Consider the following 12,729-nt stretch of genomic DNA (forward strand, 5'->3'; position numbering starts at 1 on the left):
TAGACAAGAAGGATGGTGGAGAAGGAGGTGGAGACAAGAAGGATGGTGGGGAGGAGGGGTGGTGACAAGAAGGATGGGAGAAGGAGGGTGGTAGACAGGAAGGACAGAGGAGGAGTAGACAAGAAAGACGGGGAGGAGTGGTGGAGACAAGAAGGATGGTGGGGAGGAGGGTAGCAGACAAGAAGGATGGTGGGAAGGAGGGAGGATGGGGAGAGGTGGCGAGACATGAGGGGGTAGAAAGGAGGGGTGGTAGACAATGAAGGGTGGGGGGAGGGGTGAGACAGAAGGATGAGGAGGAAAGAATATGGGAGGAGGTGGTAGACAAGAAGGATGGGGGGAGGAGGTAGAGAAGAAGGATGGTGGGGAGAAGAGGGTGGAGACAGGAAGGATGGTGGGAGGAGGGGTAGACAGGAAGGGTAGGGGGAGGAGGGGTAGACAAGAAGGATGGGGGGAGAAGGAGGGGTGGTAGACAAGAAGGATGCAGGGGGAGGAGGAGGGGTGGGACAAGAAGGATGGTGGGAGGAGGAGGGTGGGACAAGAAGGATCATGGGGAGGAGGGTGGTAGACAAGAAGGATCATGGGGGAGGAGGGTGGCAGACAAGAATGATGGTGGAGAATGAGGGCAGACAAGGGATGAGGGGAGGTGCAGACAGATGGTGTGAATGAGGCATGACAAGAAGGACAGGGGAAGGGAGGTGGTAGACAAGAAGGATGGTGGGAGAAGGGAGGTGGCAGACAAGATGAGGGGGAGGAGGGGGTGAGACAAGAAGGACATGGGGAGGAGGGTGGTAGACAAGAAGGATGGTGGGGAGGAGGGGTAAGACAAGAAGGATGGTGGGGAGAAGGAGGGGTGGTAGACAAGAAGGATGCGGGGGTGAAGGAGGGATGGGAGACAAGAAGGATGGTGGGGAGGAGGGTGGTAGACAAGAAGGATGGTGGGGGAGAAGGAGGGGTGGCAGGAATGATCAGGGGGAGGAGGGCAGTAGGACAAGAAGGATGGTGGGGAGTAATGAGGCAGAGAGTTGAATGAGATGATAAGAAAGAAGAAATGGGGAGTAGAGGGAGGTGAAGGGAGAGTGGTAAGACAAGGGGAGAGGGGTGAGACAAGAAGGATGGAGAAGGAGGGGTAGACAAGAAGGATGGTGGGGAGGAGGAGAGGTAGACAAGAAGGACATGGGGAGGAGGTGGTAGACAAGAAGGATTGTGGGGAGGGAGGGGTGGTAGACAAGAAGGACAAGGGGAGGAGGGGGTGGTAGACAAGGATGGTGTGGGGAGAAGGAGGGGTGGTAGACAGGAAGGATGGTGGGGGAGGAGAGGTGGCAGACAAGAAGATATGGGGAGTGAGTGGTGGAGACAAGAATGACGGGAGAATGAGTGGGCAGGAGAGATGACGAATGACGGTGATGAGTGGGCAGACAAGAATGACGGGGAGGGGAGGTGGCAGACAAGAAGGGTGAGGGGGGAGGAGGGGTGAGACAAGAAGGACAGGGAGGAGGAGGGCAGACAAGAAGGACAAGGGGGGGAGGAGGGGTGGTAGACAAGAAGGACATGGGGGAGAGGGGTAGACAAGAAGATGGTGGGGAGGAGGGGTGGTAGACAAGAAGGATGGTGGGGAGAAGGGAGTGGTAGACAGGAAGGATGGTGGGGGAGGAGGGGTGCAGACAAGAAGGACGGGGAGGAGGGGTAGACAAGAAAGATCATGGGGAGGAGGGGTGAGACAAGAAGGATGGTGGGGAGAAGGAGGGCAAGACAAGGAAATGACGGTGGGGAGAAGATGGGGCAGACATGATGAGGGAGAGGCAGACAAGGAAGATCATGGGAGGAGTGGTAGACAAGAATGATGCAGGGGGGAGAAGGAGGGTGGTGAAGGATGCAGGGGAGGAGGAGGCAAGCAGATGAAGGACTATGGGGAGGAGGGGGGGTGGTAGACAAGAAGGATGTGGGGAGGGAGGGGTGAGACAAGAAGGATGTGGGAGGAGGGGTGGCAGACAAGAAGGACAAGGGGAGGAGGTAAGCAGACAAGAAGGATGGTGGGGAAGGGGGTGGTAGACAAGAAGGATGTAGGGGAGGGGGGTGGTAGACAAGAAGGATGCAGGGGGAGGAGGGGCAAGACAAGAAGGACGGTGGGGGGAGAAGAGGGTGGTAGACAGAAGGACGTGAGGAGGGCAGACAAGAATGATGGTGGGAGAATGAGGGCAGACAATGGTGAATGGACGGTGGGGATGATGAGGGACAGACAAGAAGTATGATGGGGGAGGAGGGCAGACAAGAAGTGACGGGGAGGAGGGGTAGACAGGAAGGATGGTGGGGGAGGAGGGTAGACAGGAAGGATGGTGGGGGAGGAGGTGGTAGACAAGAAGGATCGGGGGAGGGGAGGGGTAGACAGAAGGATGGGGGAGGAGGGGTGGTAGACAAGAAGGACAAGGGGGAGGGAGGGTGGTAGACAAGAAGGACAAGGGGAGGAGGTAGACAAGAAGGATGGTGGGGGAGGAGGGGTGGTAGACAAGAAGGACATGGGGAGGAGGGGTAGACAAGAAGGATGATGGGAGGAGGGGTGGTAGACAAGAAGGATGGTGGGGAGAAGGAGGGTGGTAGACAAGAAGGATGGTGGGGGAGGAGGGGTGGCAGACAGGAATGACGAGGGGAATGATGTGCAGAGCATGAGAGACAGAAGGGGGAGAAGGAGGGTGGTAGACAAATGATATGGGGAGGAGGTAGACAGGAAGGATATGGGAGGAGGGGTGGTAGACAAGAAGGATTATGGGGAGGAGGGGTGGTAGACAAGAAGGATCATGGGGAGGAGGTAGACAGGAAGGATGGTGGGGAAGGAGGGTGGTGACAAGAAGGATGGTGGAGAAGGAGGTGGAGACAAGAAGGATGGTGGGGAGGAGGGGTGGTGACAAGAAGGATGGGAGAAGGAGGGTGGTAGACAGGAAGGACAGAGGAGGTAGTAGACAAGAAAGATGGGGAGGAGTGGTAGAGACAAGAAGGATGGTGAGGAGGAGGGTGGTAGACAAGAAGGATGGTGGGATGAGTGGAGGAATGGGAATGGTGGGAAATGAGAGATGGGAAAAGGAGGGGTGGTAAGACAAGAAGGGATGCAGTGGGGAGAAGGGGTAGACAGAGGACGGGGAAGGGGAGGGGTGGTAGACAAGAAGGATGGGGGGAGGAGGTAGAGAAGAAGGATGTGGGGAGAAAGAGGGTAGAGACAGGAAGGATGGTGGGAGGAGGGGTAGACAGGAAGGATCAGGGGGAGGAGGGGTAGACAAGAAGGATGGGGGGAGAAGGAGGGGTGGTAGACAAGAAGGATGCAGGGGGAGAAGGAGGGGTGGTGACAAGAAGGATGGTGGGAGGAGGAGGGTAGGACAAGAAGGATCATGGGGAGGAGGGTGGTAGACAAGAAGGATCATGGGGAGGAGGGTGGAGACAAGAAGGATGGTGGAGAAGGAGTGGTAGACAAGGGATCAGGGGGAGGAGAAGATGGGGAAGGATGACAAGAAGGACAGGAGAAGGGAGGTGGTAGACAAGAAGGATGGTGGGAGAAGGGAGGTGGTAGACAAGAAGACAAGGGGGAGGAGGGTGGTAGACAGGAAGGATGGGGAGGAGGGTGGTAGACAAGAAGGATGGTGGGGAGGAGGGGTAGACAGGAAGGATGGTGGGGAGAGGAGGGGTGGTAGACAAGAAGGATGAGGGGGGAAGGAGGGGTGGGAGACAAGAAGGATGGTGGGGAGGAGGGTGGTAGACAAGAAGGGATGGTGGGGAGAAGGAGGGGTGGCAGATTGGGGAGGAGGGGACAAGAAGGATGGTGGGGAGAAGGGATGTGGGATAAGAAGGAATAGGGAGGAGGGTGGTGAGAGACAGGGGAGAGGGGTGGTAGACAAGAAGGATGCAGAGGGAGGGGTAGACAAGAAGGATGGTGGGGAGGAGGAGTGGTAGACAAGAAGGATGGGGAGGAGGTGGTAGACAAGAAGGATAGTGGGGAGGAGGGTGGTAGACAAGAAGGATAGGGGAGGAGGGGTGGTAGACAAGAAGATGGTGGGGGAGAAGGAGGGGTGGTAGACAGGAAGGATGGTGGGGGAGGAGAGGTGGTAGACAAGAGATCTGGGGAGGAGGGTGGAGACAGAGGGTGGTGGGGGGGTGTTACAGGATGGGAGGGGTGGTAGACAAGAAGGATGGGGGGGAGGAGGGGTGGTAGACAAGAAGGACAGGGAGGAGGAGGGAGACAAGAAGGATGGGGGGGAGGGAGGGGTGGTAGACAAGAAGGATGGTGGGGAGGAGGGTGGTAGAACGAACGATGGGGGGAGGAGGTGGCAGACAAGAAGGATGGTGGGGAGAAGGAGTGGTAGACAGGAAGGATGGTGGGTAGGAGGGTGGAGACAGGAAGGATCATGGGGAGGAGGGGTGGCAGACAGAAGGATGGTGGGGAGGAGGGGTGGTAGACAGGGGAGGATGGTGGGGAGGGGTGGTGGGAAATAGGGCGCCTCACTTCACTCAAGGCCAGGTACGTATCAGCAGGTGAGTGGGGACGGATTGAACCACTGGTGCCACGTCTCAGACATGTGGCGTGCACACTTCCTCTTCCTTAGTTACTGCTTCCGGAAGAACAATGATATTCTAATTAGTGTGTGAATGTATCGGCCCTCACTCCCTGCCTTTAAGGCACCAGCCTCATCTCACCTGCCTTAAGACACCCCTGACTCCCTGACCAGAGTTACCCCAGACTCGGGCAAAAAGAAGATGGACACGTAAGGTAGTTGGAGGCCCTGGTACAGCTGGACAATCAACTAAGGGGGTAGATTTGATATGGACCTCATTTTGCAGATCACTCCTAAGCCCAGCCCCACACTACCCCACCCGACCCTTGTATGCCCAGCCCCACACCCCACCTGACCTCTGCACGCCCAGTCCCACCTACCCGATCTCTGCACGCCCAGTCCCACCCTACCCGACCTCAACAATATTCAATTACACGCCCAGCCCACATTTCCCACCCGACCTCTGTACGCCCAGACCCACCCTACCCCACTCGACTGCCCCCACACCCAGCCCGGTCTCCTCGGCCTCTTCCTGTTTCATGCCATCTTAAGAGTCGACCCTGCTCTACTTAAATGACTCCGCCCATTTCAACTTCGGCTTCAATGTTCTTGTTTACTTAAAATGTTCACATGAATCTAATTGTAGATGTGTTGCACGTCTTTTCATATCTGATTTTTCTTTTGCAATAATATTCACGCCAATATGAAGAGAAGATCTCAAATGCTGCAGTAATATTCATGCTTTAAGTGTCAATAATTCCTACTTAGAAAACCGGGATCGCCTGAAGATTAGTCTCTATGCTTATTACCTAAAATTAACCTCCCTAACCTAACACAACAATGCAAACACATCACAACCCACCTAACCAAACTGCTTAGGCGTTTAATTAGTTGAAATAAGCTGGGAGAGAGGGGCTAACCTTCAGGTGACCCGAAAAAAATATGATTAAGAAATATAATTAAAATTTTGACGTTCATTACCAATGTCCATCAGAAATTACATGGAAAAAAATGGTATCTCATCGTTTTTCTGTTTTTGTTGCGTCAATCAGCTGTAAATGATAATTCTAACTGGATGACTGACAAATTCATTCTGTCACTTGGTCGCTAAGATGAAAAGTTGATAAACTGTAGGTAGAAAGATAGGTAGATTAGATAGATTAGATAGACAGATAGATAGATATTCATTCAGTAAAATCTTCATACAAGTTCACCTTTGCTGAACATGGTGAGCAGTAAGTCGATTCAAGCAACGTGATATGTTAGCAGCTTGGACAATTAGAACATTGAAGGAAATAGAGGAGCATTGACTTGAGGGAAGCTGAGTAGGTTATGGTTATAACAAATTGGGCATTAAAGACGTGAAACAATCTAGATATATTATTATTATTATTATTATTATTATTATTATTATTATTTTTATTATTATGATTATTGTTGTTGTTGTCTAGTACGAGTGAAAAGGAGTGACAGTGAACGAAAAGGAGATCATTGATAAACATTTTGAGAGAGAGAGAGAGAGAGAGCAGTACTAGGCTGTGATTGTAGAAAAGCTTAAGAGGAACGGAGAGAGGAAGGAGAATGAGATTAATTTGAAGAAGAAAGGAAACAGTCATGTCAGCCCGACAGTTAAGTCAGTCAAGTGTGTATGTGCAAATTTGAATGCATTATTCTCTACAGTATACTTGAGTGACTTCAGCGGGTGTCGCGAGTGGCAGTGCTGGCAGGTGTCTCGCAGTGGCAGTGCTGGCGGGTGTCTCGCAGTGGCAGTGCTGGCGGGTGTCTCATGATTGCAGCAGCGTTGGGGGTGTCTCGCGAGTGGCAGCGTTGGCGGGTGTCTCGCAGTGACAGTGCTGGCGGGTGTCTCGCGAGTGGCAGTGCTGGCGGGTGTCTCGCAGTGGCAGCGCTGGCGGGTGTCTCGCAGTGGCAGCGCTGGCGGGTGTCTCGCAGTGGCAGCGCTGGCAGGTGTCTCGCGAGTGGCAGCGTTGGCAGGTGTCTCGCGGAGTGGCAGTGCTGGCGGGTGTCTGCCAGTGGCAGTGCTGGCGGGTGTCTCGCGAGTGGGAGTGCTGGCGGGTGTCTCGCGAGTGGCAGCGTTGGCGGGTGTCTCGCGAGTGGCAGCGTTGGCGGGTGTCTCGCGAGTGGCAGCGTTGGCGGGTGTCTCGCGAGTGACAGTGCTGGTGAGTGTCTTGTGAGTGACAGTGTTTGTGAACGTCTTGTGAGTGACAGTGTTTGTGAGCGTCTTATGAGTGACAGTGTTTGTGAGTGTCTTGTGAGTGACAGTGTTTGTGAGCGTCTTGTGAGTGACAGTGTTTGTGAGCGTCTTGTGAGTTGATGACACCACTGTGTTAAGTGAAAGTTAAAGTATTTGTGTGAGTTGTGATCACAGATGACGACCCTCCTTCCCTCCCTCCGTATCTCTTCCTCCCTTTCTCTCTCATCCTCCTCCCCACTTACTCCTTTACACACACTAACTCCCTCCCTATCTCCCTTTCACTCCCTCCCTCCCTATCTCCCTTTCACTCCCTCCCTCTCTATCTCCCTTTCCTCCCCTCCCTCTCTATCTCCCTTTCCTCCCTCCCTCTCTATCTCCCTTTCACTCCTCCCTCCCTATCTCCCTTCCTCCCCTCCCTCCCCTATCTCCCTTTCATTCCCTTCCTCCATATCTCCCTTCCTCCCTCCCTCCCTATCTCCTTTCCTCCCTCCTCTCTATCTCCCCTTTACTCTCCCTCTCTCTCTATCCTCCCTTTCCTCCCTCCTCTCTATCTCCCTTTCATTCCCTTCCTCCATATCTCCCTTTCCTCCCTCCTCCCTATCTCCCTTTCCTCCCTCCCTCCCTATCTCCCTTTCCTCCCTCCTCCCTATCTCCCTTTCATTCCCTTCCTCCATATCTCCCTTTCTCCCTCCTCTCTATCTCCTTTCCTCCCCTCCTCCCCTCTCCTTTCTCCCTCCTCCCTATCTCCCTTTCACTCCCTCCCTCTCTATCTCCCTTTCATCCCTCCCTCCCTATCTCCCTTTCACTCCCTCCTCCTATCTCCCTTTCATTCCCTTCCTCCATATCTCCCCTTCCCTCCCTCCCTCCCTCCCTCCCTATCTCCTTTCCTCCCTCCCTCTCTATCTCCTTTTCATTCCCTCCCTCCATATCTCCCTTTCATCCTCCCTCCCTCCCTATCTCCCTTTCCTCCCTCCCTCTCTATCTCCCTTCCTCCCTCCCTCCCTCCCCTATCTCCCTTTCACTCCCTCCTCCTCCCCTATCTCCCTTTCATTCCTCCCTCTCTATCTCCCTTTCCCTCCCTCCTCTCCTATCTCCTTTCCTCCTCCTCCCTATCTCCCTTTCCTCCCTCCCTCCCTATCTCCCTTTCACTCCCTCCCTCCCTATCTCCTTTCCTCCCTCCTCTCTATCTCCCCTTCCTCCCTCCTCTCTATCTCCTTTCCTCCCTCCTCCCCTATCTCCCTTTCTCCCTCCCCTCCCCTATCTCCCTTTCCTCCCTCCTCCCTATCTCCCTTTCCTCCCTCCTCCCTATCTCCTTTCCTCCCTCCTCTCTATCTCCCTTTCACTCCCTCCCTCCTATCTCCCTTTCCTCCCTCCTCCCCCTATCTCCCTTTCCTCCCTCCCCTCCCTATCTCCTTTCACTCCCTCCCTCCCTATCTCCCTTTCCTCCCTCCTCCCTATCTCCCCTTTCCTCCCTCCCTCCCTTCTCCCTTTCACTCCCTCCCTCTCTCTCCCTTCCTCCCTCCTCCCTATTCTCCCTTTCCTCCCTCCTCCCTATCTCCCTTCCTCCCCTCCCTCCCTATCTCCCCTTTCCTCCTCCCTCCCTATCTCCTTTCCTCCCTCCCCTCCCTATCTCCTTTCACTCCCTCCCTCCCTATCTCCCTTTCCTCCCTCCCTCCCCTATCTCCCTTTCCTCCCTCCTCCCTTATCTCCCTTTCCTCCCTCCCTCTCCTATCTCCTTTCCTCCCTCCCTCTCCCTATCTCCCTTTCACTCCCTCCTCCTATCTCCCTTTCCTCCCTCCTCCCTATCTCCTTTCCTCCCTCCTCTCTATCTCCTTTCCTCCCTCCCTCCCTATCTCCCTTTTCCTCCCCTCCTCCCTATCTCCCTTTCCTCCCTCCCTCCCTATCTCCCTTTCCTCCCTCCTCCCTATCTCCCTTTCACTCCCTCCCTCCCTATCTCCTTTTATTCCTCCCTCCCTATCTCCCTTTCACTCCCCTCCCTCCCTATCTCCCTTTCTCCTCCCTCCCTATCTCCCTTTCACTCCCTCCTCCCTATCTCCCTTTCTCCTCCCCTCCCTCTCCCCTTTCCTCCCTCCCTCCCTATCTCCTTCCTCCCTCCCTCCCTATCTCCCTTTACTCCCTCCCCTCCTATCTCCCTTCCCTCCCCTCCCTCCTATCTCCCTTTCCTCCCTCCCTCTCCCTATCTCCTTTCTCCCCTCCTCCCCTCTCCTTTCCTCCCTCCTCCCTATCTCCCTTTTCCTCCCTCCTCCCTATCTCCCTTTCTCCTCCCTCCCTATCTCCTTTCCTCCCCTCCCTCCTATCTCCCTTTCCTCCCTCCCTCCTATCTCCTTTCATTCCCTTCCTCCATATCTCCCTTTCATTCCTCCTCCCTATCTCCCTTTCACTCCCTCCCTCCCCTATCTCCCTTTCATTCCCTCCTCTCCTATCTCCCTTTCCTCCCTCCCTCTCTATCTCCCTTTCCTCCCCTCCTCTATCTCCTTTCACTCCCTCCTCTCTATCTCCCTTTCATTCCCTCCCTCCTATCTCCCTTTCCTCCCTCCCCTCCCCTCCTATCTCCCTTTCCTTCCCCTCCCTCTCCCTATCTCCTTTCATTCCCTCCTCCTCTATCTCCCTTTCCTCCTCCCTCTCTATCTCCCTTCCTCCCTCCCTCCCCTATCTCCCTTTCACTTCCTCCCCTCCTTTCCTCCCCTCCCTCCCTCCTTTCACTCCCTCCCCTCCCTATCTCCCTTTCCTCCCTCCCTCTCTATCTCCCTTTCCTCCCTCCCTCTCTATCTCCCTTCCTCCTCCTCTCTCTCCCTTTCCTCCCTCCCTCTCTTCTCCCTTTCTTTCCCTTATCTCCTTTCTTCCTCCCTCCTATCTCCTTTCCTCCCTCCCTCTCTATCTCCCTTTCATTCCTTCCTCCATTCTCCTTTCTCCTCCTCTCCTCTCCCTTTCATTCCCCTCCTCCCCTATCTCCCTTTCCTCCCTCCCTCTCTCTCCCTTTCCTCCCTCTCTCTCCTATCTCCTTTCACTCCCTCCCTCTCTATCTCCTTTCCTCCCTCCTCTCTATCCCCTTTCACTCCTCCCTCTCTATCTCCCTTTCATTCCCTTCCATATCTCCCTTTCCTCCCCTCTCTCTATCTCCCTTTCCTCCTCCCTTCTATCTCCTTTCTCCTCCTCTCTATCTCCTTTCCTTCCCTCCTCTATCTCCTTTCCTCCTCCCTCTCTCTCTCTCCTTTCATTCCTCCCTCTATTCTCCCTTTTCTCCTCCCTCCTCCCTATCTCCTTTCCTCCTCCCTCTCTATCTCCTTTCATTCCCTCCTCTCTATCTCCCTTTCACTCCCTCCCCTCTATCTCCTTCCTCCCTCCCTCTCTATCTCCCTTTCATTCCCTCCTCTCTATCTCCCTTTCCCTCCCTCCCTCTCTCCTACCCTTTCATTTCCTCCCTCTCTATCTCCCTTTCTCTCCCTCTCTATCTCCCTTCCTCCCTCCTCCTATCTCCCTTTCTCCCTCCTTCCCTATCTCCCTTTTCCTCCTCCCTCCCTTTCTCCTTTCCTCCTTCCTCTCTATCTCCATTTCTCCCTCCTCCTTCTCCTTTCCCTCCTCTCTATCCCCTTTCATTTTCCTCCATATCTCCCCTTTCCTCCTCCCTCTCTATCTCCTTTCTCCCTCCTCTATCTCCTTTCCCTCCCTCTATATCCTTTCACTCCCTCCTCCCTATCTCCTTTCCTCCCTCCTCCTATCTCCCTTCCTCCTTCCTGCCCAGTGTTGTGTTAAAAGTCCTGTTGTGTAACATTTAAGTACTGCTTAAGCCTCCAATACTCCCAGCACCTTCAAAACCTCCAAGACAGGACCTCCAAAGCCTCCACCATCATCAACACCACCTCCAAAACTCGCACCACTTCCACCATCTCCAAGACCCCCTACCTCCAAAACATCCAACTCTTCTAAAATCTCAAAAGACTTCCAACGCCTCCAAAACTTCCATTACTTCCTAAAGGTCCAACAAATTCTACTCCTCTAAAATCTTCAATATATTTAGAACACCCCCCAATACCTCCAAAACACCTAATATTTCAAATCTAATAAAACCCCATCTCCCAATACATAAACACATCTCCAACAGCTACATAAACTCTTCAAATAAGAACAGTTGGTTATCTTGAACGTGTGGTGGCAGCCTGTTGAGTAACAAACAAGGCAGTGTTGTATATCACAGCAACACAAGTGAGAGGACGTCTTATTATTTGCCGATTCTGTTGTTATGTGATGTTTTGTTGTCTGTAAGTGATCAATAGAATAATTTTAGATATAATATGCCGTAGATAAATTACTCTGCCTACTACTACTACTAAACCTCCTACTGTTACAAGTTAGCGAGTTAACTTAATGTCGGGTCCACCCGTAGAGGCCAACTCGTAAAAAAAGTAAGGTAATTTAAGAAAGATACCAGGTGAAAAGGGTGGACATTATACAAAGGAGGAGTTTTTAATATTTAATAACAATATTAAATAATTATAAAGACCGCTAGCCTTACACCAGTTAAGAAGTTTTTAATATTTAGTTAATAATAAAGACAAATCCTTACCGCTAACCCTACACCAGTGCCCTCAAACATATAAATATCCTAACTAGATACAAACTAAAACATGGGGGACAAACTAAGAGGGGCCAGAGAAAAACTGGAGCCATCTAATCTCTCTGAGATGAATGTTATGGTACGTGGGATGCTTAAGGAGGTCACTTGAAGCGCAGGAACCCGGGAAGGTAGAGGTCCTTATGGCGAGTCACTATTCCAGGACAGAAGATTAGAGTGAACTGCTTTTCAGGGTGAGATCAGGTCCCTCGTCACCTTGGTGGCTCACGGGAGATGCTAGTGTTGTGGTAGACGTAGAGGCTAGGGAGACGTGTCAGTGATATTATTGGGCTGGCGACTATTGCTCCAACGTCGTCATACGGCAAGGAAGTGTTGTTAATTGCCTATCACCAGATGACGTTGACCCAGGCGGAGGGACGTGACAATACGTACAGCAGTTGAGTGTGAGAAATACATCATACTTAAAAACTCTTAAACTTATTATCACCAGAGTACAGTACTGACCACCAGGTGCAGTAGTGACCACCAGGGTACAGTAGTGACCACCAGGGTACAATAGTAACCACCAGAGTACAGTTGTGACCACCAGTGTACAGTAGTGACCACCAGGGTACAGTAGTGACCACCAGGTAGTAGTGACCCCAAGGTACAGTAGTGACCACCAGAGTACAGTAGTGACCACCAGGGTACAGTAGTGACCACCAGGGTACAGTAGTGACCGGGGTACGTAGTGTCCACCAGGGTACAGTAGTATCCTGCGGGTACAATGTATCCACCAGGGTACAGTACTGTCACAGAGTTCAATGTGTGACCACCAGGGTACAATGGTGTCCACCAGGGTACAGTGTACAGTAGTGTCCAGGGGTACGATAGTATCCAGGGTGGCTCTGTCACCAGGGTACAGTAGTGACCACCAGGGTACTAGTGACCACCAGGGTAGTTGCAGGGTACAGTAATACACCAGGGTTCAGTAGTAACCACCAGGGTACAGTGGTGACCACCAGGGTGCGTAAGTAGTGACCACGGGTGAGTAGTGTCCAGATGCAGTGTGACCACCATGGGTACAGTAGTAACCACCAGGGTACAGTGTGTCACCAGGGCAGTGGTGACCACCAGGGTGCAGTGTAACACAAGGTCAGTATGACCACAGGGTCAAGTGACACCAGGGTGCAGTGTCAGTGAACCACCAGGTGCAGTAGTGTCCACCAGGGTACAGTAGTGACCTCCAGGGTACAGTAGTATCCACCAGGGTAAAGTACTGTCACCAGGGTACAGTAGTGACCACCAGGGATTTGATGGTGACCACCAGGGGTGCAGTAGTGTCCACCAGGGTACAGTAGTGACCTCCAGGGTGATAGTATCCACCAGAGTCAGTACCTTACCAGGGT

The 12,729-nt window shown here is 53.0% G+C and overlaps 1 protein-coding gene across 1 annotated transcript; it reads left to right on the forward strand.

Annotated features, from left to right (window-relative positions):
* Nucleotides 1–6,234: 6,234 nt before the first annotated feature.
* On the forward strand, nucleotides 6,235–10,742 carry LOC121870527 (uncharacterized PE-PGRS family protein PE_PGRS54-like; the record flags this gene model as incomplete). Its single annotated transcript, XM_042372361.1, has 2 exons — nucleotides 6,235–6,712; nucleotides 10,573–10,742. Coding segments are annotated over 2 exons (648 nt in total), but the record flags the coding sequence as incomplete, so codon positions are not given.
* Nucleotides 10,743–12,729: the final 1,987 nt, after the last annotated feature.

The sequence above is a fragment of the Homarus americanus genome, unplaced genomic scaffold, assembly GCF_018991925.1.
Source record: "Homarus americanus isolate GMGI-L3 unplaced genomic scaffold, GMGI_Hamer_2.0 scaffold12427, whole genome shotgun sequence".
Lineage (NCBI taxonomy): Eukaryota > Metazoa > Arthropoda > Malacostraca > Decapoda > Nephropidae > Homarus > Homarus americanus.